Source organism: Lucilia cuprina, chromosome 2 (assembly GCF_022045245.1).
Source record: "Lucilia cuprina isolate Lc7/37 chromosome 2, ASM2204524v1, whole genome shotgun sequence".
Lineage (NCBI taxonomy): Eukaryota > Metazoa > Arthropoda > Insecta > Diptera > Calliphoridae > Lucilia > Lucilia cuprina.
In genome coordinates, this window is record NC_060950.1 from 38,599,016 (window position 1) to 38,626,660 (window position 27,645).

General features: G+C 29.7%; 2 protein-coding genes across 7 annotated transcripts; one reads left to right on the forward strand and one right to left on the reverse strand.

The window, feature by feature from the left end:
- Window positions 1–276: 276 nt before the first annotated feature.
- Window positions 277–14,426, reverse strand: LOC111678552. 6 transcript variants are annotated; one of them, XM_046948802.1, is made up of 5 exons: window positions 14,321–14,426; window positions 12,543–14,151; window positions 7,185–7,266; window positions 744–860; window positions 277–563 (listed from the first exon to the last, which is right to left on the reverse strand). In XM_046948802.1, the coding sequence occupies exons 2-5, from the start codon at window positions 13,772–13,774 to the stop codon at window positions 552–554; spliced, it is 1,443 nt and encodes a 480-aa protein (XP_046804758.1). In that variant the 5' UTR covers window positions 13,775–14,151; window positions 14,321–14,426; the 3' UTR covers window positions 277–551. The 6 variants fall into 6 exon arrangements, with proteins under 6 accessions (XP_046804758.1, XP_046804754.1, XP_046804746.1 ...); XM_046948798.1 differs by having other exon boundaries at window positions 277–676; XM_046948790.1 differs by having other exon boundaries at window positions 728–860.
- Window positions 14,427–19,505: 5,079 nt separating this feature from the next.
- LOC111678549 (serine/threonine-protein phosphatase 2A activator) lies at window positions 19,506–26,048 on the forward strand. Its single transcript, XM_023439937.2, has 6 exons — window positions 19,506–19,664; window positions 19,740–20,029; window positions 24,346–24,688; window positions 24,752–24,852; window positions 24,916–25,023; window positions 25,627–26,048. Exons 1-6 carry the CDS (start codon window positions 19,628–19,630, stop codon window positions 25,903–25,905), a joined length of 1,158 nt encoding a protein of 385 aa, XP_023295705.2. The 5' UTR covers window positions 19,506–19,627; the 3' UTR covers window positions 25,906–26,048.
- The last annotated feature ends 1,597 nt before the right edge of the window (window positions 26,049–27,645 follow it).

Here is a 27,645-nt window from a genome sequence, read left to right on the forward strand (position 1 = left end):
TTACGTACGTAAAGTCTAATGAAAAATTAAAATTAAATTCCGTATAACAGAGATACATCCCTGATCTAATGTTTTTTGAACCATTTCAAAAATGTTAAATTTTCCATCCGTATTCTCTCTCAATGTGTGATGGTTTCATTACATATTGCGTTTAGATGATCCCATCCTTACTCCTAGGCAGTACTTTATATATAATCAATCAACAAATTGAAATAAGTATTTTTCTATGTTTGATTTTTTTATTTGTTCTAGTTAAAATTATAAATAAAATTTAGATCTGATTTACGTGCATATATTTATATACATACATAGTTACAATGTACATATGTATTTCATAATTACAAATCACAAGAAATAACGAATATTTAAAATTAAAATTATGTACTATAGTAGCACAAAAAGTATGAATATTTATATCTTAATAATAAAATTGTTTGATGACTTTTATCGGGCGTATTTCCGCTAATAACATCCATCCAAACATAAATACAATAATGTGTATGTGTGTGTAATAGCAGAAATCCATCTATGTACAGAAGATACTTTCTAAATCACTGAAGACGCTGAAAGTGAAATAAAAAATAATTGCTTGATTTTTGGTCCCACACTAGAATTCAATTTGAATAGTTTAGTAGATAAAATAATTATATTAGTGATCGTGAGTAATAGTAGTAGCCTAGGAAGAATAGAATAAAAATCTAGAGATATTGATATTAAGGAAAAAAACCATTTGGTGTAAGTACAAGACTAGAATTTCCGCTTTTCAATAGTCCTCGTATTAAAGCGAGATCATCCGGTGTAAGGAACCAGCCGCTAAGTTGACCAACAGACTGCAATTCAGGACATCTTTCCATTAATATCTATAAATAAAAGTAGAAAAAATATTTATTTAAGATAATTTCACAAAGGAGCGCACAACAGGCCCGACATTGGCCTAGGTGTATTTCTTCGGATTTGATCTACTATTCACCTATCAACCTAACATTCACAGTGCACTATGGTTCAGACGACCACTTTTTTTGTCTAAAACTAAAAAAATGGGGAAAATGTATTCTAGATTTTTTTGTTTAAAATGTAAGTATACTAAAAAAAACTAAATGGTATAAACAAAAAATTGATTCCGTGCGGAATGTGCTGTTAGTATCGCTCTTTTCTTATAAACAAATCAAATATGATGAAACTCTCTTCAGTACATTAAAAGTTTCCCAGCAGTTAATGAAACAATGTACTTATATAATATTCGTTGACATCAGTATGTCGTTCTAAGCGATCAATCTAAGTATTGAAAATGCAATGTATGAGTAATCCAACATATAATATACTGTAATTATAACATAGATTACGATTTAATCTAGGAGTTAGCGGTCTTTTAAATGTTGTTTATTATTTCTATATCTAAAAACAAAACTAAAGTACCTTTTTTGTACAATGAGAGATTGACACCACCCTATAAGCACTCAAAAAATTTTAAATCAACTGCTTGATATTTAATTAGAACTCAACTTTAACTCCAACTCTATTTTTAAGTCATAAAGATTGATTTTGTCATTCCGTGTGTAACACATCGAAATATTGCCCATAAAGTATATATATTCTGGGACCTCGTAAGATTCTAAGACAATCTAGCTATGTCCGTCCGTCTGTCTGTTGTTGGCACGATAGCGTCCACAAAATAAGAGATATTGAGATGAAATTTTCCCAAAATATATTTTATTGATCAGAAATGTTTGGTATTGAAAATGGGCAAAATCGGGCAACGATTTAATATAGCCCCCATACAAATGTACCCCCGGAATATTGTATAAAAAAATTCAAATATTCACAAATTCGTTGTTTATGAAGCAAATACCACAAAATTTCGCATAGTTTTTTGATGTCTGAAATAAAATTCTGCATTATGGCGGACATAGGACCATAATTAGCCCTACCCCCCATATAAGGTCCCCTTTAGAAAATTACTAAAAAGCTGATTACTGGCTTAAAAATGGAAATATAGCGATAAAATTCGATATACATAAGTTTCGTGCGAGCCAATATCTCTCCACCAAATTTTATGTGGATCGATGAAATTTTACATTAGTAAGTGTCTTACTAGCCAAAACCAATCTATGAAATTTTATAAGAATCGGTTCATAATTGAACCGATTCTATATAAGGTCCCCTCATAAAATTACATTAACACTCACGAGTACAGCGATGAAATTTCACAGAAATAAGTTTTATACGAGGCAATATCTCTCTACCAAATTTTATGTGGATCGGTCCATAGTTGGCCCTACCCCCCATAAAGCACATTACTGGCTTACAAATAGGATTATAGCAATAAAATTTCACAGAAGTAAGATTTATACGAGTCAAAATTTACAAAATTTTATGTAGATCGGTTCATAATTGACCCTACCCCCCATATAAGGACCCTTCAGAAAACGACTTTAACGTTAATTATGTGCGTAAAAATACAAATATAGCGAAGAAAATTGACATAAGTAAGTATCTTAAGAACCAAAACTTTTCCACCAAATTTTATCTGGATCGGTCTATAATTGACCGATCCAGATAAAATATTACTTATTATTTACTGGTTTCAAAATATGAGTACAGTGATAAAATTCCCAGAAATAAGTTTTATATGAGGCAATATCTTTCTACCAAGTTTTATGTGGATCGGTCCATAGTTGACCCTACCCCCTTAAAAAGGCTCATTAATGGCTTAAAAATGGGAGTACAGCGATGAAATTCGACACTGATAAGTTCTATAGGAACCGAAATCTCTCTACCAGTTTTTATAAGGTAAGTCCATAAATTAAATTCCCACCAAAAATGACGCGAAAAATACGAATACCGCAATGCAATTCGACATAAAATAATTTTAATGGACCCCTTTCAAATGTTACCCTGATGTTTTTATTAATATCGATATATAATAATAAAATATTGAAAATATCAAAGTTCATTTATATGGCAGTGATTTGATGAAATGTTTCTTCAAACATTTTCTTGTCAAAAAAAAAGAGAAAATATAAAAATATTTTCGTAAAATTTAAAAGTATACAATTTTGTTACATATCTTGCCCTCGATTTATTTTAAACCGCATATTTAATATGGTGTTCCTATTAATTACTTCAGCAAACAGTAATTATGTATTCAGTACTAATATTGAAAATTTATTTTAGTCTATATTATGGAACACTTCTTATTTTGATCGGACTTTTCAAGATCCTTACTGTTTTGCAGGTTTAAATGTGTAGGTATGCAGTTTAGATGTAAAGTGTGTTTTTTTAAATGATGTAATAAATTTGATCATTTATGAGTATTTTGTTCTTTAACTACAATAAAGTTTTTTTGACCTAAATTCTACTGATCATGGATAAATATAGCAATAAAATCTTGAATCTGTAAACAAATATATAGGTAATATCATACTTTATGCTTCAATTTTAATAATTTTTCGACTTGAGTTACAATTCAATTCAAGACTTGAATTAAACTTAAATTATACTGAAATGTTCGACTGGAATTCCAGTTTCCTTTAAACTGGAGATGCTATTGTAATACAAGTGTAATTCAACACTTGAAATTTGAATGTTTGACTGGAATAAAACTTGTTTTACACTTGAATTAAAAATGCTTATTGGGTACCTTCTATTTTTCTACAATGTTATGTTATTTTCTCTTGAATTTACAAAACACAAGTAATACCCCGTCCACACGGAGCATTTATCCGTAATTCACGATCTTACTGTCATCTCTAGTTTTTATCGGGTATTTATCATAATCAGCTGTTTGTATTTATTGGTTGGAGACAAATAAAAAATAAAATTACAAAAAATGCAAATAAATAGAAAATATACAACTTTAACTGTTGAAATAATGTAATAAAAGTATTTTTGTATCATACACACACAAATATTCGAAAAAATTACAAAATAATGAATAAAAAAAACATGGTGATGAACTGTCAAAACGAATTACGAATGTGTCGTAGAAACGGGTAAACTGGCTATTGTAATTCATAGGCCGAATTAAGTAATTCAACTGCTCCGTGTAAACTTAGTATAAGAGTGCTATATTCGGTTGTGCCGCATCTTATATACCCCCCACAAGCAAAACCAACAAAGGGAACAACAACAACGCTAAAGGAAAATAAAAAAAAACAAGTAAGATGTTATAGTCGGGCGAGGCCGACCATATAATACCCTACACCTGTAAATGAATAAATGTGATTTAGTTTTCATAATAAAGCATTTAAGTTGAATTGTACCTTGCCTCAGATATACTAAAGTCATTTACTGTTTTATAAAACTGTGGATATTTAAGTAAACTTTGATGGGCGCTCTTTAGAGGGTCTAGGGTGAAGTGAGGCCCTATAATAATAAAGTTCATCAGAGTCATCAAGACTAGTATAGAACTTGGTTTTGCAGCTTTTTGTCGAGATACGAGTATATTAAACATAATTATGAAATTGAAAGCCCTTTTTGTTGGGTTCAGTTCGATGGGGATGTTAACTGTTTTCAATAGGCTTCGTCTACAGTACCATAAAAGATCATGTGCCAAATTTCATTGAATTATCTAAAAAATTGCGACCTGTAGTTTGATTACAAGGATTACATGGACGGACGGACGGACAGAAAATGATTCGGAGTCGATTGGTATACTTTAAGGTGGGTATAGGACCAATATTATTGTGCGTCACAAACATCAGCACAAACCCAATATACCCTCCCCACTAAAGTGATGTAGGTTATAAAAATACAAAATACACAAGACAATTAAACCAACAGATATCTAAACCATACACCGGCGTTTAGAGAGGCAGATGAAAAAATCACCACTACACACACACACTATTTGTATTTTTTCAATGAAATTGCACTGAAAAAAATATTTGGCTATTTTCAATTTTGTAGATCACATTGCACTACTATAAATTGGGAATATTTATAAGCAAAATATAATCAATGGACATAAGAATGATAATTTCTTCACATAGAAAGGTCATTTCAAATAAAAATTAAAAAAAGTATCAAATAAGAATGATCTTATTTCAAAGCTCTAAAAGAATTCATTCCTTAATTCTTTTTTTGAAATTGAGTTATATTTTAAAGAATTAACAATTCTTCTAACTCATTCACTTTGATTTTATTCCTAAAATTAATTCTTAAAGCTTTCGATGTAGATGAATTAATTCTCTAATGAATTAATTCGTAAAGAATGTTAAATTCCTCCTGAATGAATTAATTACGTTTGCATTCAATCTGCTACAAATTGAATTAAAATAAATTTCAACAAATTCCTATTGATTTCTAAATTCCCTCTGAATGATAAAAATTTTGTTTGAATTCAATCTATTACAAATTGAATTAAAATTTTTTCAACCATTCAATTTGGAATAGATTGAATAAAAGTTTTGCTTTATAATTCAAAAGCATTCTGTATATTAAAAATTGAATTAAGCAATTTTTCTTTCATTCAATTTGCAACAGAAGGAATTAAACATATAAGAATGATCATTCAATTGAATTCATTCTTATAAAGAATGAATCTTAGGAATTAATTCAATGCAATATAATGCCAAGGAATTCAGCTTTAGAATTTAAATTCATTGAATGATTTTAAAGAATCGTACATTCAATTAATTCCAAATTGAATTCATTCTTTAAGCTTTGTCTTATTTATATTCATTGTTATGCATTCTAGAAAATTATTTAGGGTGTATGTTGTATTTGTAAAATATGCTCTTGTTTTTGAAGTTGTGTTTTTGTTTTTTTCAAATTGCGTTTGCAATTTCTGAAACAAAGCGACTCCAACGTACTTTGTTGAATCCTGCCAAGCAACTAAATAAAATATTTGTATTTTTGACTCTCTTTTTTAAAAGTTCGTATATTATCGTGCTGTATACATGTAAACTGCCGCAAATCTTCGTATTCAGAACAATACTAGCGCCGACGTCTGAACTAAACATACAAAACGAATGACACAGAAAAACAAAATAAACAACGCAATAAAACCAAGCTTCATCCAAATCTGCGTTGCGCGTTCATATTGTTCTGATTACGAAGATTTTCTGCAATTCACACGTACATAGCCCGATCATAAATAAAACTTATTGCAAGAGCGTTAAAATTACAAAAATGATCTTTAGTTGCTTGACAGCATTCAACAAAGTAGGTTGATGTCGCTTTGTTTCAGAAATTGCAAACAAAACGTGTCAAAACAACATCACTTGCAAACAAGAGAGCAACTTGCAAAAAACTCATACACTCCAAAAACTTTTTAGGAATGCATAATCATAAAAATACATAAAAACGATATTTTTAATAATTTTTTTAAACATTTTATATTTAAAAATCTAATCTTTGTGAAGAAATAACCATTTTTCTTTTCTTTGGATATGTTTTATCTGTAAAATTTACCATTTTACTTGTTATAAAACTTGATCATAACAATCGTTATTAGGAAATATTTTTTCTAAGTGTTTTTTTTAGAATTTTCTTACCACTACAATAACAGTTTCTCTTTCTGCGCTTGGCTGATCCAAATATACAAAACACAATACACATCGTATTAAAACCAAATACATCCAAATACATCTACATCTTTTTCCATTTCACAGTGTTATTGTTTCTTATTTATTAAAGCATGAACAAATTTGTCTTTTTTTATTTAAACTTTCAAAGGATGTTTCGGATTTTTGCTCATATCTCCGTTATTTAGGAACCTATTTGACTGATTTTTTTATAGCGATCTTGTCTAATAGAATTATTAAAGGCGGACATGGCTTAATCGACAGACGGACATGGCTTAATCGACTCCCCTATCTATAAGTATTTAAAATATAGGGTTGAAAAATTATATTATAATAATTACAAACGGAATGACAAACTTATACATACCCTTTTCACAAAGGTGAAAGGAATAAAAATTTACGAAATGTTTACGTAAAAATAGAAAAAGGTTTTATTACATAATATTTTGTATTATACCTACATGAAATATTTGTAAATGTTACGAAAACAGTAGTTACAATTTTTTTTCGTAATATTAAGAATTATTATTTACAGTGTATACATGAAAAGAAGACTTTTTTGTTTCTATGTCAGTTCAAAGTTGATGTTTTATTGTTCTTTTTGTAAGTTAAACATAATTTTGACACTACAGAAAAAAATCATCTTTATGAACTTACCTCAATTGATTGAACCGTTAAATTTGGCGCTAAGGTGAACCAAACATCTTCTAGTACATTAAAGTCATGTTCAATAAAAATGCTGAAATTATAAATTTAAATTGTTATTATGTACATACATACAGTCAGTCAATAAAGTTATTTGCCTATGTAAAATTTTATATTTTTTATTTTTAAATAAAATTTAATATGAAATATAAAAATTAATGTAGAATAAAATAACAAGTTCCTAATATTTCAGTATTGGTACGACTAAGTTTAAAAATTTTTTAACCTATATATTACCATATACCTTAATTTATATAATTTATAAATTTTTAACTTAACATGAAATCTGTCGTAATAAGGATTTTTATTATACAAAAAATGCAGTGACATTTAAGTGTTTATTTAATATTTGTAACGCACAAAAATATTGGTCCTACACACACCTTAAGGTATTCAAATCCATTAATAATAACTTTAAGTTGATTAATACATGTACATGTAAAAAGTACTAATAAAATCACTAACTCCGACCCTAAATACTTAATATTATGTTTCTAGAATGAATATTGTAGAATCTTCAAAAATACCTTTTAAAAACGACAAAGTACCAAAAAATTGCATTTACTGCAGGTCTTACAATTTAATGTTTCTAGGTTCAATATTATAGAAAATTCGTATTTACTAGGGGCCCTTAATGCTTAATTTCATGTTTCTAGGTTCAAAATTATATTATTATATAATTTGTTGTTCCTAAATCTAAAAATTTGTCTAAATTGACTAATTGTGTTTAAATGACATCAAATTCTCCGTTTTTACTCCCTTTCGGTACTTTTCCCCTTTCCATTAACGAAATAAAAATTAATCCGTGGCGTACTTTTTTCCACCACATTATCGAAATAATAATTATATTACAGTAACAAAAAATTGTTACAAATTATCACAAATTGTTTTTGTATTTCAATACAAATTTCAAATACTTTTGTGAAAATTAGAAACAACTTTTAGTTATCACCACAGTCACTGTGGTGGCCCGTTATTATGTATTCATATGTATAATTTAGTAAACCAAAAACAATGTTTTATAGAAAAGTACCAAAATAGGTACAATCATATAGTAGTACATATAGGCAAAACTGAAGCGGTTTAAAAAAAGTTTTTATTCTCTTCACACAGACGAGCTCTGAGAGAATGAAACAAACTTATGAGAACTAAAGTCACTCACTAAACTTATTAGTTTTTCTTATCACTTAAACTTAATGTTTATTATTTTTTGAAACACTTTTCATTAATTTAAAACCCTGAAAATAATTTATATTTTGCGAACGAAAGAATATTTTTTATTCTTTGACATTTCATTTTAATTAAAACTGAAAAAAGAAAAGTTGTACATTTTCGTATTGAAAATTAAAAAAGTATTTTACATACTTTTTTTCATTTAGCATTAGTGCAGAAAAAATGACGAGAAGACGTGTTTATAATATGTTTTAAGATAAAATATCCTTTCCAAAAAATAATTAACTAATATTTTCATTAACTATCATTATCTGTGGAATGATGAATCAGTCAGTCTGTAACGTTAGAATTTTATGTATATATATAGATAAACTAGCTATGTCCAGTGTGCTTTGCTACCCTAAAAGTAAAATATATAACAAAGCCCACTTAATAATTTTGAAGAGTGTAACTATAATCGTTTTCCAGATGTATAGTTTTCAATTCGCAATTCAATTCTGAATGTTCAATTCGCAATTCAATTCTGAATGTTTATTAAAATTATTATGTAATCAATGAAAATTTTTTTAAAATCTAAGTTTCTCAGATAAACGAAATTTTGTTTTTAATTCATATAGTCCGACCGTTATTCTCTATATGTTCATATGAATGTCAAAGTTCTTCATGTAGAATTTGAAGATTCTAACTCTTTACTTTCTCAGATATACGAATTTCTTCTTGCAAAATTTGAAAAATCTTGTTCTTTTAGTTTCACAGATAAATGAAACATATAGAATGCGCAAAGCCTCCAAGGATTTTCATGCACTAAAAAATGAAAAATATGCTCTATAATATGCACTAAAAATATGAAAAATAGGCACCAAAAATATTTCTTTGTACATATTAATAGATATTTAGATCTTAAGTTTTTGACAACAAATATACAGGTTTTTAAGGACTGCTTTTTGAACTACAATACCACTTTAACGGAACGACGACCTGGAGAATGACAAATATAAAGAAACAACTTAAAAAAAGCTTGATAGCAATTCAAACAAAACTTGGGGAATGAATGCAATTTTGTATAAATTATATTTGTTCCGAATTTTTTCGTTTGGTAATGTTTTTAATTGAATTATGAACGTGAGAGAGATGTAAGAACAATATTTTTTATATGGACATACAGATGGACAGACTCAGAAATTGATATTGAACCGATACTTTATTGGCCAATATTTTGGACTTTACAATTAGCAGCACAAACTCAAAATACCTTCCGTACTATTGTGGTTTTATAAATTAAATACAAATGTAAAATGTATTTCATAGAAATATGTTAATACGAATTTTAAAAAATTCGAAATATGTAAATAGCAAATTTGTTGTAAAAATATGAAATACAGAAAAAACAAAACAATTTGTTTTAGAATAATTAAAAAATATGCAAAATATGCTATAAAAATGTTGAAAATATGCAAAATATGTATATGCAATTTAAAGCAAAATATGCAATTTATGCATTTATAACAAAATATGAAAAAATATACAACAAGAAATCGATGCCATTTTGTAGCAAATTCTTTGATTCGAAATGAAAACTAGTTAAAAGTTATTTTGAGGTACTGACTACAAACATGCATTTGCATAGAAATCCTTGCCCTGGTTATTAATTTAATAGAAGTTCTGATACCTACGGTGTGATAAACCATGTAAATTATTAAAATGTAATCCCGTAATGATTGAGATATATTAGATGCATCCACGTACAATGAGAGAGATGCTAATACTGATGGATGGGCAAGAAGAGTACATTTAGCTAGAACATTATTCAACTTCTCAAATGAATCAGATTGGGCGTCTGACCACACCAGTTTTATATTACCTTTTCGGAATTCATTAAGCGGAGTTTGTAAGTCTGCAGAATGTTTAATATATGATTTGTAATAATTTAAGAAGAAACCTGCGTAGAGATATTACATTATCAGGCTTAGGATACTTGAGAATTGCATCCATTTTTTCAGGCTAGGGTTTAATACCATCTGAATTAATAAACTACCCTAAGAATGTGTAATTACTAAGGCATTAAAATATACTCTTAGTTGCTCAAAATGTTCTTCTTTTGTAGTAGATGCAATTAAAAAATCGTCTATGTATGGAAAAACGAAATCTAAACCGTCAACTATTTGGTGAATTTAACACTTTTTCACCAAATTATTTATCGTCGAACCATTTGCAGCATATAAAACTCGGTTGGATTGAGTAGCTGTTTTATTTTAATCAAATCTTACACTTTTAATTCATTTAATAAACTTCTGTAAAAACTTATTTCTTTAGCGGATTTACATGCTGCAATATATAATGCGACAATGTTTTGTTTTTACGACTCCCAATATTAATAACATTTCCTTTTATATTTTAAAAAAATTTATATTTATTAAAATTACTAATTATTAGTTGAAAATTTCTGACAAAACAAAATTTTTTCAACATTATACAAATGTCTCAAAAACTAATTCGAGAGAAAATTTACATTTACATTGAAAATAAGTACAAGTATAAAAACTAAAATTTTTCCAACAGTAATTTAAAAAAAAATTGGAAGGATTTAAGAGTAAGGGCGATGAATAAGCTGTCTATAAATAAACTTAGTTTATTATAAGTAAACAAATGTAAACAGGGAGAAGTACCTATCAGAAGGTTGAATTCTCACCAACTATATCCCCCCGGGGGCATGTTACCCTGGCGAGACCTCCGCCTTGGTGTTATTGCAATCCCGGCGTATAAAGAGGTGGCCAATACCTCCGGTCTGACCGGGACTGAAAAATTGGTTACAGTCTACTGCTTGGCTTAGTCCTTGTATAGATTGCCAGAGGTTAGACCAGAGCACCGCATAATCTGGTACTACGGGTGGCCAGTTGCCCGCAGGACGATGTCCTGGCTGGTCAGTTGGTTGAGGTTCCTTCGGGATCCAAGTAGTGGCTGTGGTTTAAACCCGAATTCGCGGGAAAGGTAAGTGGCGGTTAAAAGACTGATGCATGATAATAGTCAATATTTCGGGATAAGTTCGGTGCTGTTGCCGAAAACAACAGATACCCCACAGAGGAGTGACTGTGGGACTAAGCGTTGGAAATGGGTTGGAGTCAATTGTATATGATACGGAGTGAATGTAGAGGTATGCGGGCCTCACCCACCCGTATATCTAAATGAGTGTGTCGTATGTTTTTCTCTATGAATGTGTCGAATAAATGAGATGTGTGCTGGGTTGAATGATGATGGATGAAAGGTATAATATACAAGTGATACCGATTAATTTTCCTTCCTTGTCCATTTATGTTCAGAGTATACTCTGTTCATATCAGACTTGCCACAGCGTGTCACTGTGAGTAAGAACAATGTCTACGGCTTATTGATGGATCGTGCTTCGGTCCACCGGTTACTTCTCTAGGTGCTGTTGCCGAATCAACTGAGCCATAGTAGTGTGGTTGTCTTTCAACGTGACTACTTTGGCAAGAGATTAGATAGCTCGAGTACTCCAGCAAAGTACTTGCGCATGGACCGGTCATAGCCAATGTGCAAAAATTGCCACCTGAGTTCTTCATTGAAGACAAAGGGGCGATGGTAGACCGTTCTCAAGTCTACCCTGTGGATGAAAAAGACCACCGTGAGATAAGGCCGACACGGCAGGTGCTCACGTTAAAACTCTCGACAGTCTCACCAACTATACTGCCATAGGAATTTGGTGGAAAGATGTTTGCTGTCGTCAGTATAGCAAACATCTTATGACTATAAAGAAAATATTTTCGTAAACCCCAAAACACCAGAGTGAGACCAAAAACTCAAAAATGTTTGGAAAACGTCGTCGTAATACAGAAGGTGAAAAATTTTTTAACACATGCCAAATTAATTAATCCACTAGTTTTAAAACAAGTCGAAATTTATTTTCAAAATTGTTTTGCAACACCATTTTCTGTCTAGAATAAAAAAATCAGCTATAAAATATCAACAATTGAGTTTGAAGGAATGCTTTTATCGAAAAAGGCTTTTGGATCTCAAAGTCAAAATCCAATTTGGCTCCATTGGGCAGTTATTTCATGTCGTACTTTTAAACTGAGGAATGCAATAATTTTTCATTTAGATCTATTATTACAAATACATTACCTTACTATATCTTCATCGCTGAATGAAACACTATCGACAGCCAATCGCTTCAGTTGTGTATTGTTGCATATTAGCGCTTTTAAAGCCATATTGGTCATAGGACTGCTTAACATTTCAAGACCCTCTAAGCAAGTAAAACGACAGTGATTAGAATTGGCATAAATTAAACCATCCATCATATAGCAGTCTAAATCTATTAGACCAGGACACATTCGCGCCAAAACATTCAAATCCAAATCACCATTGCTTTTAATCATTGTAAGATGGACTAAATTTCGCCCGATATTTTCGAGTAACTTTACCAATTCATTTGATGAAAATTTATATATTTTAAGTTTTCGCAATTGAGTATTAGCGAGTGCTCGCAAACACCCAATCTTTGGAGTATCCAAATAAATTGACTCCAGATTTGGACACGTCTTGACTATTATTTTCACAGCTTCTTCATCTGAAGCTGTATCATGGAGATATTTCAATTTGCAAGTAAAGTTCTTGTCAACATTATCATGAACAAATTTCAGTGCAGGTCCCACGAACGAATACGTTGACAAAGTTTCAACATTGGGACAATTTTCTAAAATAAGGGCAATATCAGAGTAACAAATATTTTCCTCTCCTGGCATACCGATGTCAATGACAGTTAAACGCTGCGCACATAACCCCTTGCTAAGATATTCTATTCCATTTTCGGTAATATCCGTCTCTCCAGATATGTCTAGTACTTGCAATCGTTTACAATTTTTTCCAATCACTTGCAGCAGATCATCGTTAGCTATATAAGGAACAAAGAGCTTTGTAAGATATTGGCATTTCTTGACAATTTCGAACATGTAGTGCATGTGTTCATCCTTAACCCAAATTCCTTTCAAATTAAGAACACGTAAGCCAGCTCCTTGCGCTGCAATCACCTGTAGTATTTTTTCATAATATGAAAATGGAAATACCTCGGTAACCAGAAAGGAAACTCCACAATTTAACAACATCTGCAAACAGGTGAAACGCATACTAGCATCCAAGTAGTCGGAACTGAGAATTACCCGTAATAAATCCTGATAGATGTTTGACGTTGCACCAGCCATTTCTAAATATTGGTTGATTTCAACCATAACAATGTTAATATCGAGATCAACGTCCGGTGCATACTTTGCATATCCGAGCGTCGATACAATCAAATTAGCCAACTCTCCCAAAGAACTATCACTCAATGAACGCACGCTACATTTTTTAGCCATATTTAAATTTTTTAGATGTTCCTTTTTACGATTTTTATTTTAAAAGTAAATATGTTAATGTATTTATTATTTACGGTATTTTTTATTTGTGTCGTTTAATACATTAATATACACGTTGTTAGTGATACTTTTCATTAAGCTCTCTCACTATCATCCGCTTTCGTTTTCTTCTCTCGCTTTATTCTCTTTTATGTTATCGATCATTCTAAATTGTTATTGTTTTTATTTAAAATATTGCGTATAAACAATGAATTTGTTTGTAAACAAATTTCTTGTATATGTATGTATGTATAAGTGTTGTTTCCTTCACATCATAAAAATATTTGCTGTCTGTTTGTCTTTTTCGCTACAAGACGAAAAGCTTTTATGCCAAAACACTTTCAAGTTCAATAATTTGCAATATACAAAAAAAAAAAAAAAAAAAAACATTTATTACATCATTATTAAATATTTTTTTTGCATTTGCAAGATAAATCTACAATTATTATTCAAAATAATTAATATTTTTAATATTTATCTGAATATTATAACTCTATTTTTTATTACAAATCCACAGGTGTTTGTTAATTTCGATCAGTTATTGAAGTATATTTAATAGAAAATATTTATATATTTTTAATGTAGGAACCGGGAAATGATACATGCGAACGAGATAAATCTTATTAAGGTACTAAAAAAGCTTTCATTTCTTTTGTTTTTAAATATAAAGACTACTTGTACACAAATCTAGAACAAAAAACACATATGTATATATTTTTGGCACACTGAAGGAAATTATTTAGGAAATATATTTATTTTAGAAAAGTTTCAATACTTTCAAATCGTTATATTAATGCTATGTTTCCACTGAGGCGTTTGAGCAAATCTAGTTGATTTGGGCAAAACTAGTTGAAATCATGTAGATTTCCCATAATTTTTTGACACATTCATATCTAGTTAATCTACTACATTTGATTTAAAACATGTTGAAATTGTATTTTTTCGAACAAGATTTGCTTATGCAACAATGCGATGTGTCTAGGATAAGCAAAGCTATCCATTCAAATTGAATGTTTTCATCGAAAAAGTGACAATTAATTTCGAAGTGAAAATAATAACAAATTATAATTTTAAAATTAGTGGCATTTAATAAATAAATTTATTTGTTTACAACTGTAATTTTGTATTTTTAATATGTAATTTTATATAAAATTAACTTTATAGTGGATATGACAAAATAAAGTGACAGAATTTGTTTGAAAACTAGAATATCAAAAACGAGTAAGCTCAGTGGAAACACCTTAAAGAGGTTTACGCAAATCTAGCAGATTTCAAGCCAGTGAAACATACCATAAGTTAAAAACAAAAAAGTTCGACTTTGCAATTAGCTTTGCTTAATTTTTATAATTATATGGTCCCGTTTGTAAAAAAAGAAAAAATGTTATGATTCTATGATACCTTTTCTTAAAATGTTTGAGGTATTTTCAATTAACAGTTGTGATCTGAATGACATGAACAAGAATTTAAAATGTAACTACTCCTTGAGAAGATTTACAAACAATACGCTTACATGTGTGTGCTATCTCCTTTGCTTTAATATATATTTTGGTTTAATTTCTTATTCTAAAAATTTCCTGATCTATTTTTAGTTGTTTTTATGTGGTGGTCCTACGTCTTTTAAAATTATACTATAGTTTTTTGGCAAAATTCTCACTCATAAATCTTCCTCAAAGACACATCTAAAGTTGGAACATATATATAAGGCCGTTCTTTTTAAGATTTTTTTTTAAGTCCCTATATTCATTCTTTTATAGAAAATATTTTCTTCGGGACCATGATACAACCATAAAAAGTTAGAATCATTAGGGAGAGTTATCAATTCTCTGCCCTTGTCAAGTCACACAAAAAACAAGTAATATTTCTATATTTGGCTGTGCCGAATCTTATATACCCTTCACCAAGTATGTTTTAAAAAACAGTTTTTATTTATTTTGCATCTCTGCACACATGTCACACATAACATACAAACAAACAAACAAATATAAACTGTAGCAGAAAGAAATATTAACCGTTGTACTGTAATACCACCGTCAAACTGTATTACCACAATCAAACAAATATGAGCTGTATTACCAACATATTACTGCTTTATCTCCTTGTTATTGTTATACCCTTTACCTTCGTGAGAACAGAATAGCATCCAAACATACAAAAAAAAAATACACAGCTGAATAAAACCAAATACATCTCCACACGCACATGTACATCTTTATCCAATTCACAGTGTTGTTGTTGCTTTTTTAACAAAGCATGAAAAAATGTGGCTTTTTTGATGAAATTTTCAGAGATTGTCTCGGATTTTTGCTCATATCTCCGTTATTTATAGACCGATTTTGCTGATTTTAAATAGCGATCTTCTCGAAAGCATGTCTAACTGAATTATTGAAGATTCGGATCTTGCCGATATCTGGGGACCTCTAAAAACTGATTTCAACAGACAGACGGACATGGCTTAATCGACTCCGCTATCTATAATGATCTAGAATATATATATATATATATATACTTTATGGGATCGGAAAATTATATTATAGAAATTACAAACGGATTGACAAACTTATATATACCCTTCTCACGAAGGTGAAGGGTATAACAACTAAAAAGAGGAAAACTTCAAATGTAAAAAAAAATACCATGAAATGATTCTTTAACGGCACATTCCTCCAATGACATGCTAATGTTAAATTCATAAGTTTTTCACCCGAATTGTAAGCACTTCGGGCTACTAGTTCTGATGAAAATTTTACTTTTTCCCTTTTCTACTGGGGTTTTATAAAGAGATTTCGATTTATGTAAAACATATTTTTGCTGAATTTCATTGCTATGAGTGTATAATAGTTAAAGAATTTTTCTAAGGTTAATCCCTTCACTTACAAAACCAAACCTCTGGACTTTTTATTAATATGAGCTCACTATACACTTAATGTTGACATACATGTATTTTGATAAAAAAATGCAAAAAGTGTTTTCGAAGAATATCCCTCGATATTATTCCTTTCTTTCTATGGAAAATAATCATTTACTGTAACTGTCTACATCGAGAAAAATCACCGTACCCCCGGTCAATTATCCGATTATCCGAAATCCTCATAAAATTTAGCGGTCACCTATGTTCGTTTATGAGGCTATGGGTGAAATTATTGTCCGATACTATATATGGAATTATTGTTGTCATCAAAATCTTAATAACTTTTGTTACGAACCTGTTTTCTCGGGAGGCCAGAATTTACCCTGCCAACTCCGCGGTGTCATCTCATAGGAGGAGTTCTCAACCCTCTGGCTGGATCGCAACAAGAAAAAGAAATTACAAACGGAATGACAAACTTATATATACCCTTCTCACGAAGGTGAAGGGTATAAAAACAAGATTTTAGCATGTAATAGTTCTATAGTGGTATATGGTGATGTCCCCATACTTAGAGTGGCTAGAAAGGTACTTAGTGTTATATTTATTGAATAAGAATCAATATTCTACAATTCTAAATAAAATTACACAGTACTCGCCAAATATATGGGGTTTCCGTAAAGTAGTTTTTGTTTATCAACACAAAATGACCAAAAACCCAGATAATTTTTGTTATAATATATAGATTTATAACTCACTAAACATTTTTTAGGTCCAAATCCATTGATTATCTAATATATCATGTATCCAATTCAAAATGACTTTTAAATTTTAGAAATTTAATCAAAGAAACCATAGATTTCATGTTAAGTCAAATATGTATAAATTCTTATAGGTATATAGGATGATAAATCGGTTAAGAAATGTCAAATTTAGTCGTTCCATATATATAGGAGTAATAATATATAGGAGTAATAATAATATTAAATATTATAAAATAATGCAGCAAAAATGCAAAAAATCCTAAAAAAGCAAAATACTTTATTGACCTAAAAAATTAACAATACGTTCACATTTTATCAAAAATCTAGTTAATTAATATCAGTATTTTACTTTTCATGGTAGAAAATTAAAATATAAGATATTCTTTAAAAAATACAACAAACAAATTACTTCATTTTGATAAAAATAATTGTTCAGATGTGTTTTTCTTAAAATTTATAAATTTTACATAGGTAAATTACTTTATTGATTCACTGTATATATTTTGAAAATCCTTAAATCTTTCACACACATACATACATGCACATTTTTAAATATCGTTAAAGCATATCTTAGGGTGCCATAAAAATATAAAAGAAAATGTGGTTTGTAATGTTCAATAAATCTTTTAATTGTAACATATTTAAGCTTTTTAAATCTTGGGGTTTTTCTATTTAAGGCATGAGAAAACTTATTTCTACAAATATTTGTTCGACTAAAAAAGTAGCTGGTTTAGGGTATTTAAGATTCGGCTCAGCCGAATATAGCACTCTAACTTGCTCTTCGTAAATTTAATTTTTAATTATTCAATTATCGCCAAGCTTCTCTATATAGCTGCCCCAATGTACATTTCAAAGTTCAAAAAGGGCTGAAAATCTTTGATAAGCAATACTTATTGCTTAAAGAATTAATATTGTTTAGAAACTAAAGTTCAATAAAATTTCATTTTATATACAAATAAACATACGTTCAGATAACAAATTACACTACCCAGCAAAAAAATTTTAAAGTTGTTCAAGAATAATGATTTCATTTGTACGTATTCTAGCAAGGCGAATACAGATAAGGTGGTGGCAGTTCTGCAACGACAACATTTTACATGTATTTTGTTTTTGCATTTGGTTTTTTTTCATGATAAGGAGCGCACAACAGGCCCGATAGTGGCCTAGGTGTATTTCTTCGGATTTGATGTAGTATACATCCTCCTATCAACCTAACCTAACCTAACCATGAGGAAAATATATTCTGAATTGAATAATGTTTGTTTCAAACGAAAAATTCTATTCCGGCAGCTTAATTTGCAAAATTTAAGTAAGTGCCTTAAGTAAAGTAAAACTTAATTTTTTGTAAAAAATATACATAAATAAGTACATATTCATGAAAATAATATATTACGAATGAATGAATATTTGTTGCAAATGGATAATTCTACTTCGGCGGATTAATTTTCAATGTTTGGCCATAATGTATCAGCCGCCGTACGGGTAAATACCTTATATATGTTTTGTTATAGAAAGCGTTCCGGAACAGACTTTTTTATTTAACCTCTTTATCTACATAGTGTATATATTAAACAATACTGTTTAATTTGTTAACATTTAATAGATTTCAATATTAAGCCATAACGTAGAAGTCAGCTACCGCCAGCCGGGAAAATACTTCATATGCGTTTCTTAATATTAAGTGTTCCGAAAGAGATTTTGTTTAGTTAATCACGTTATCTACACAATTTTAATATAAAATATAAAACAATATTGTGTAAAATTTAACATTTGATAGAAAAAATATTTTTCTTAAATAACATATTTGTATACATACCAATTATGCCATTATTTAAATAAAATGATATTTGTTTACGAGATGCTTGGTATTTTCAAAATTTTTACATAAATAATTCAAAATATTAACGAAGTTTTTCTCTGTTTAACGGACATTTTTAAATATAAAAATGTAAACAATAACAAACTTTGACAGCTAGGAAACCCAGGCGAATTAAGAAAAAAAAATATCAGCTGATTGATTAATACCACCTTATATGAATTCGCCTTGGGTATGCTTTTTTGTCGCTAACTGTAAAGCAAACATTTTATGTATTGTCAAAAGTTGTCTGACATTATTGTTATTAAATTTCATCATTTCAGCAAAAAGTATAATATAGTTTGAAAAAAATCGTATAGAGAACTGTCTTGTAACAAATTGTGGTCAAAATGGATATGCTTGTACAAGAACCCAAAAATATTCCACGTAAGTTGGGAAAAGGACTGTCCTTTTATTTATTTATGAATAATCCCAATTTTTGTGTGTGTATTATTTTCAAAGTTGAATTAGCCGGTGCAGCACAACCTGAGAAAAAAGTAAAACAATTATCGGATGTACAAGTGTGGTTACGTTCAGAGGCATATTATGATTTAGTAGGATTTATAAATGGAATCAGCACAGCAATACAAGGAAAAAAACTTAATGATCAGATTTACATTTCGCCAACGATGAAAAATTTGATCGAAATCTTTGATAAACTGAATTCATTCATCAATGAAACACCACCGATTGAACAACCACAACGTTTCGGAAATAAAGCTTTTCGCGCCTGGTCACGAAAAATGAATCATGTAAATTGTCAGCCTTAATTTTAAAATTGGGGTAAATCAAGCGTTCCATTTGATATTAACAAATTATTTTATACCACATGATAGTCCTTAATCTTATAATAAAAATAGGAAATATTTCTCAGCTCAATTCATGTCCGACGGTTATTGGATTAGAGTTGGACATACTTATCTTGACTACTAAATAATATATATCGAGTGACTATATTCAATAGTCTCTATCTGTCATTTTCATGAAATTGAGGAAAATATCCAGAAAACTATCCCGCACCAGTGACATTAATTTCAAAAGAAAAAAATATTTTTTTGGCAATTTTATAGCAGTATTTCTCTATCTTAAAACAAGTAGGAATGTATAGTCGGGAATGGGCGACCATATAATACCCTACACCATTAGTATATTTTTAAAATTTTTATTTTTCATAAAGAAATTTTGATGTTGAATTTCACCTTAAATCCAAAATATTTAAGAAACTTATTGATAAAAAAAACAATATTTCTAAATGAGGCTTTAAATAGAATATAGGTCAAACATGGGCCGACCCTCATTAAATTTGGAAAAGGGTTTAATTTTAAATAATAGTTAGTTTTGTTGAGTTTTAATGCAATACAAATGGTTACAAGTCAATGTTTATACTTATTTGTGCCAATTTTTTAGAGTGATAATAGTATAGGTATTTGACGTAATCATAATGTATATTATAAATTTCTTCAAATTTTTAACATAGAAAGATATATGTCTGGATGCGTCAATAGACTATATAACTTTCCGAAAATTGGAAAAAATAGGTGAAAACGACAAAAAAGGAAAATAGGTACTTTTGTGCATAAAAAATAGGCATGTGGGTAATTCAAATTTAACGGGTAATTGTATGTAGTTTAATTACTTTTTCGGAAATATGAAAATACTTGTGAAGTATTTTGCTGTAATCAATCAAAAGATATATTTTAGAAAAATTAAATTAAAATGGTTAAAGAGGGGAGTTCGTATTTTTCATAAGAAACGAATTCTGTTGTGTAATTATAAAATGATATGAAGTTTTCGGAATTTGTGTAAATTTTAAATTTATAATATCAATATTTTTGAAAAATTAAACTGCAGAGCAAATATTCGTATTTTTGCAACATTTTTTGATGCAATTAAGTCTTATTTTGACAACGACTGAACCGAAATTTATGAAATTTGAACCACACACTTCAATACTGTTTTGGAAGGCATTAATAGGCATTATTTGGAACATAAATCAGAAAGGGGTAAAATTAGTGCACACTTTTTCTCTACGTCAATGAATAGTATAGAAGAGAACACACGTAATATGATCTGTCAAAGGATACGGATGCGATCGTCTAAACACTATATGTAATGAAACCTTACTACATTGAGTAAAATACTGATGGAAAATTTCATCGTATTAGATCAGGGATGTATTTTTATGTAAACTCATAAAAGTGAAAAAGCTGTTTCCATCATACATATACCTATTGTGTAAATACAAAAAGTATAAATCATACGACTTTTATTATCTTTTATACGGATGAATTTCATCTTACTTTTTCATTAGATCGTGTGATCGTGTGAAGGCTTCTTAAGGAAATATTTTTAGGTTTTAGCTTTCTCAATTTTTAGTAAAGTACCTTTTTAAATGCTTTGAAAAGTTTAAATCTTGCTTTAAATGAGAAAATGATTAATAATCCGAAATCTTAAGTATTAATATTTTTTATTGTTTGTTGCTAATTTTAAAGGTAATTAATTTTTTACCACTTAAGCCCAAAGAATTTTATAAAGGGAGAAAATGTGTGGTTTTGGTAAATTTTGTGAAAGTTGTTCTGAATATATAGATAAATGTAGATTTATAGATTAAATGTAGATTTTAATTTCGACATATTAATTTCAGGGGTAAAAAGCAAAGCCAATATTAATTAAGCTATAGATTTAATATTATAAATAATTTAAAATCCCGGATAACGCCGTGTACAAAAAGCTAGTTATGGCATAAAAAGCTCGAATCGGGAGGTACGGTTGTATGGGGACCTAGGTTGAATAATGGACCGATTTCAACCACTTTCAATAGGCTTCGTCCCTTTCCAAATTTCATCAAATTATCTTGAAAATTGCGGCCTGTACTTTGAGCAGAAGGTTTACATGGACAGCCAGCCAGCCGGACAGACGGACATGTCTTAATCGACTCAAAAAATGATTCTAAATAGATCGGTATACTTTAAGGTATAGGACCAATATTTTTGTGTGTTGCAAACATCAGCACAAACTTATAATAACCTCTCCACTATAGTGGTGTTGGGTATAAAAAGAAAAATTCTGAATGCAAAATTCTCTATTCTATCCAAAAATTGCTTCAAACTTTATTATTTTGGATAATTTTCTGTTGTAAATAAGTGTTTTTTACTAATTTGGACATACACAAATCCGAAAAAATATATGAATTCGGATTAGATTAATATTTGGATATTGGACCAAACCCTTATAAGCTGTTGATTTTTCAACAATTTGGATTATATTGCTTCATTAAATTGCATAAAATATAATATTTATTGATATTAAATTAAATAAAAAACTATATATCTACACAGAAAAAAATAATACATAACTGGAATGAATTTTGTAATAAATTGAATGAATCGAACATGACTTTTGTTCCCAAACCATTTTCAATCAAAATATTAAAAGTTCATAGAATTTTTTAATTTGTACATGACGGATTTTTTTTAATTTTTACTTTTCTGCAATATGCATGAAAAAACAAAGTCTATTATCTACTAATCTGTTTCCATATTTAGTAGCTAGTAATCCTTTATTAGCGACTTTTGTATATTAAAAAAATGTTTATTGAAATGCTGAAAAACAATATTTTAAACAAGAAAACATCAGCAATCATAGTAAATATCTATTCTTCATAAAATACTGCCAATTGCGCGCAGATTTTATCGATTTTAATCTAAAAGTCATGAAGAAATACAAACTTTTCCTAAGAAAATTTCAAACATTTTTTTAACAAATAAAAAATAAAAATATATTTAAAATAGTTTAAGTCAAGGCTTCTAGATTGTGTTTGAAAAAATAAAGATTAAAAAAAAGCAGTTCATAACATTTTTGCTGATACTTTTTTCTGTGTATGAAAAACTATCAATCTGAAGGTTTGAAAAAAGATTTTCATAGAAAAAAGCTCTATTTGATACAAATTTGTGAATAATTTTGTAAATAATGCAAAGTTTTAAATTCTTTTTATATAACGATTTTAAATATGGTCGTGAAATATATTGTAGAAGAAAAAACTAAAAAATCTTCACGAACTAGCGAAATAAACAGTTTTTTTGCTCTCCTGAAAACTTGTTTTATTTTAGATAGACACTATTGAATATAGTTCCTCGATATAGTCAATATAGGTATATAATATCTGATCTTTCATACATATTGGGCTGAATATTTCTAACACATGCATATTTTACACTCACAGTAAAGACTACTTTAAATTAAAGTTTAAAAATGACTATCATGTTATAAAAATTTTATTTTTTAAATCATGTGAATAGGAACGCTTGAGTTTCTTAAAATTAAACTATTATATCAAGGCAATTATTATTGTAAGTAGTACATATTGCCTCCTAAAACGCAAACAGCTTTTTCATTGACCTATTGAAATTCGTAGACCAAATTTAGCGATTTTATAAAAAATATACAATATATACAGACAATAAATTTGACAGCCTTGCAGAAAAATAATCGCGTTGGTTTATACTTAATTTTTATTTTAAATACCAATAAACAATAATTCCCCGGGAGTTTATTTTCTTTTGCATGCTTTTTGTATAGGACAAGAAACAAACTCTCCGACAATTTATTATTCAGAATAGGCCTGATAGAGTTTTGGTTGTTCTATAAAATTAAATAAATGTTTAGTGCCTTTTGCGTTTTGGTGACGATATGTTCGGAAATGCATAACTGAGTTGCATCTGATGTATTATTCTACCGGTAATACCTAAATCATATGAAAAAAAACGTTGAACAGACATCGCAAAAATAGCTGAAGTTAATATTTACTCCTGTATTCATAAAGATATCGGTCGCTTATTTAAGGTTTATTCTCCACAAAATTCCTACAATAGACCACAAATAACTTTGTTATACATATATGAATATGGGGGTTATAATTAATTTAACTTTATGAATATTCTTATTACTTTAATCAAAATGTTTGCTTATGTATAAAATACTTATCAGCTTATATTGCATCTGCATCGCAAACTAATCATCAGATGCAATGATGCATTTTCGAACAGTACCTAATTTATGATTTTCATAGGAGATATTTCAAATTTTGTTAAAAAGTATTCCGGCGGATAAATGTCATTTGGTTACTGAATTGGGTTTCTACTTATCCGAGTCCTTTGGCAATTCTGTGCGAATAGATTATGGCACCGGGCACGAGCTGTCTTTTATTTTCTTTTTATGTGCGCTTTTCAAAGGAGAAATTTTGAAAGAAGAAGATAATATTGCAAGTGCGTTGGTTCTATTTAATACGTACCTTACTTTTGTGCGACGACTACAGAAAACTTATCGTATGGAGCCAGCAGGTAGTCAAGGTGTATGGTCGCTTGACGATTATCAGTTTGTGCCATTTATTTGGGGCAGTGCTCAGCTTTCATGTATGTTTTTACTACTTTGGAATGCAAAATTTATTTTTTCTAATAAATGTTTTATTTTGTAAGTTGGAAGTCCATTTCCGCCAGCCAAGTTCTTAGATGAGGATATAATTGATTCGTATAAGAGCGAATATATGTATATAAGTTGTATTGATTTTATACAACAGGTGTGAGCTCAATAATTATATTAAGTAAATCAACGAAAGATATTTTATGAATTTATATTTAAGGTTAAAACTGGTCACTTTTCGGAACATTCATACCAGTTGTGGAGTATTTCCGCCGTACCATCATGGTCTAAAATAAATGCTGGTCTGGTTAAAATGTATCAAAAAGAGGTAAGTAGAAATTCGGATGTCACAGTCCCAATGTAATACGCAATTATATCTAAGCGTATGAAACATTTTACATAAATCAGAATTTATCTTTATCATAATTATAATTATAATGGTTCCCCAACTATGATGTATATAAAAAATGAAGAAAAGGTCCAAATTAATAGTAACAATTATTATTTTTGAACCAATTTTCAATCGTTTATGCAATTTTCGTTCTTATTTTTAATATATTTTACACTTTTGATTTTTTTTATTTTATTTAATGTTAATGCAAAATTAATGTATTAAATGAGTCTTAGTTAATGGTAATACAATAAACGTGCATTAACATTAATTTTTTAATGCTAAAAAATTGTATGCGTTAACACATTTAATGCAGTTGTCCCAGGTCTGCTACATAACCAATCATCCAAACAATTATGTTTGTAAAAAATATTTCATAAAAGATAATATGACTTCCGAAGCTATAGATTCGGAAGTCGGAACAAAATCCGTTTAATTTCTTTTTTAATTTAATTTGTTTAAATAAAAATAATATATATTTAAAAATTATTCGTTAAATGAATCTGATTTCTTTTTTTTTCAATTTAATATTTGTTATAGATTTTATCAAAATTTCCAATAATTCAACATGTTTACTTCGGAAATTTAATGTCATTTAATAGTGTGAAACCAGGTACAACTATAGCCAGTGCGCGGTTAGGATTTTTGCATCCTGCAACAGTTACAGAGGCAAAAAAGCCAACAATTGGGAGCAATTTAAAAGTTGTTGATCAAGAAAATTCAACAACGAGTTCTACCGAACCAGATTCAATAAACAACAAGCAACGTGTCATGATAAACGTTCAATCCAGTCAATCAACTAAGGAAACCGCTGAATAATTACAATGTCAAATCAACAAACATACATACATTTGTGTACAGCTCAATCTCGGGATGAACGATGGTTTTCGTAATTAAAAAACATTATGATGTTATGTTATTTATTTTATATTAATAAAGGTTAATAAAAGAAAGAAAATATCTTTTCATTTTATTTGATTTTCCGTTTGCAATTTCTATAAGTTTCCGACCCAGAAAAATTGGTGCAAATGTCAACCGGGATAATCTCTGAAAATTTTATCAAAAATTGTGAATTTCGTACATGTTGTAACACTATTAAATCACTATGCAATTTTTAATACGGGTCCAAGCCAAGAAATTGGGCTACTTCAATAGGGATAGTACATAAATCCATTGGGCTAAGTTAAGTAGGGTGGTCTGGACAGTTGAATATGTGGTGGGTATCATGGGACCCCTGTCCATATGGAGACGCACGGTCTATGCGGGACCAGTAGGCGTTGAGCCTGTTGCTCCATCCCGATCTCAGTTGTGCCAGAGCAACTGTTGTTTTCCGCTGACATCCCAGGAGGAACTGTTTAGTTAGCCTAACATTATGTTCCTTGACTGGGAGGACATTCGTTTCTGTAGGTGATGCTCTGACGTTATTTGCATGAAGCCCGTTAAAGGCCGTAGGGCAGAATTTTAACAGCATAGAATATTTCTCCGCTAGGTATCAGTCAGCGAAGGAGATTAATGAGCTTTGGAAGTAAACAGCCTGTCAAATGTGACCCCAAAAGTATTGGGTGGTTCACAGTTGGTATTTGGTTTCCATCGACTACGACGCCTAGGTTAATGTTTATCTCCTTCCCCCAGGTGGTGAAAAAGAGTAGCTGACGACTTCGCTAGTGATAGATAAATTTTGTTATTGTACAATGAAAAAGTAAAAAGAAATTCCATCCGTATAACAAAAAAGATAATAAAAATCGTATGATTTATATTTATGTGTTTACACGATCGGAATAAAAAACAAGTAGGAAAGTATAGTCGGGCATGGCCGACCATATAATATGAGTATATTTTTAAAATTTTTATTTTTAAGAAACTTTTACGTTCATAATTCCAAAATATTTAAACAATTTATTAAAAAACTAAAATATCTAAATGAGACTTTATATAGGTCAAATATGGGCCGATCCTCGGTAAATATGAGAAAGGATATATTTTTAAATAACAGTTAGTTTTGTTAAGTTTCATTGCGATACAAATGGTTACAATTCAATTTTAGACGTTTAAGACATTTTTTGAAGGGGGGTTTGTATGGGGGCTACGGTCAAATAAGGGCCGATCCTTACGAAAATCTGCAGTGTCATTTATACCTATATAGAACTTATTTGAGCCAATTTGAGAGATATAATAGAATATTTGACGTAATTATGGCATAAAAAGGTATCGGGAGGTACGGTTGTATGGGGGCTAGGTGAAATAATGGACCGATTTCAACCATTTTCAATAGGCTTCGTCCCTGTGCCAAAAAACATGTTTGGTCCAAATTTCATCAAATTATCTTGAAAATTGCGGCCTGTACCTTGCGCACAAGGTTTACATGGACAGCCAGCTAGCCAGCCGGACAGACGGACGGACATGTCTTAATCGAATCAAAAAAAGATTCTGAATCGATCGGTATACTTTAAGGTGGGTATTGAACCAATGTTTTTGTATGTTACAAACATCAGCACAAACGTATAATACCCTCCCCGCTATAGTGGTGTAGGGTATAACAAGAGGGCTATATTCGGCTGT

Bases quoted from the DNA above. Each gene is read 5' to 3' on its own strand.
- LOC111678552 (XM_046948790.1), bottom strand. From the start codon at position 13,774: ATGGCTAAAAAATGTAGCGTGCGTTCATTGAGTGATAGTTCTTTGGGA. The intron at 7,267-12,542 runs GTAATGTATTTG...TTATAATTTCAG, and splicing joins AGCGATGAAGATATAGTAAG to CATTTTTATTGAACATGACT. The intron at 861-7,184 runs GTAAGTTCATAA...TTTTATTTATAG, and splicing joins TAACGGTTCAATCAATTGAG to ATATTAATGGAAAGATGTCC.
- LOC111678549 (XM_023439937.2), top strand. From the start codon at position 19,628: ATGGATATGCTTGTACAAGAACCCAAAAATATTCCAC. The intron at 20,030-24,345 runs GTAAATTGTCAG...TGATTTTCATAG, and splicing joins GGTCACGAAAAATGAATCAT to GAGATATTTCAAATTTTGTT. The intron at 25,024-25,626 runs GTAAGTAGAAAT...TATTTGTTATAG, and splicing joins TTAAAATGTATCAAAAAGAG to ATTTTATCAAAATTTCCAAT.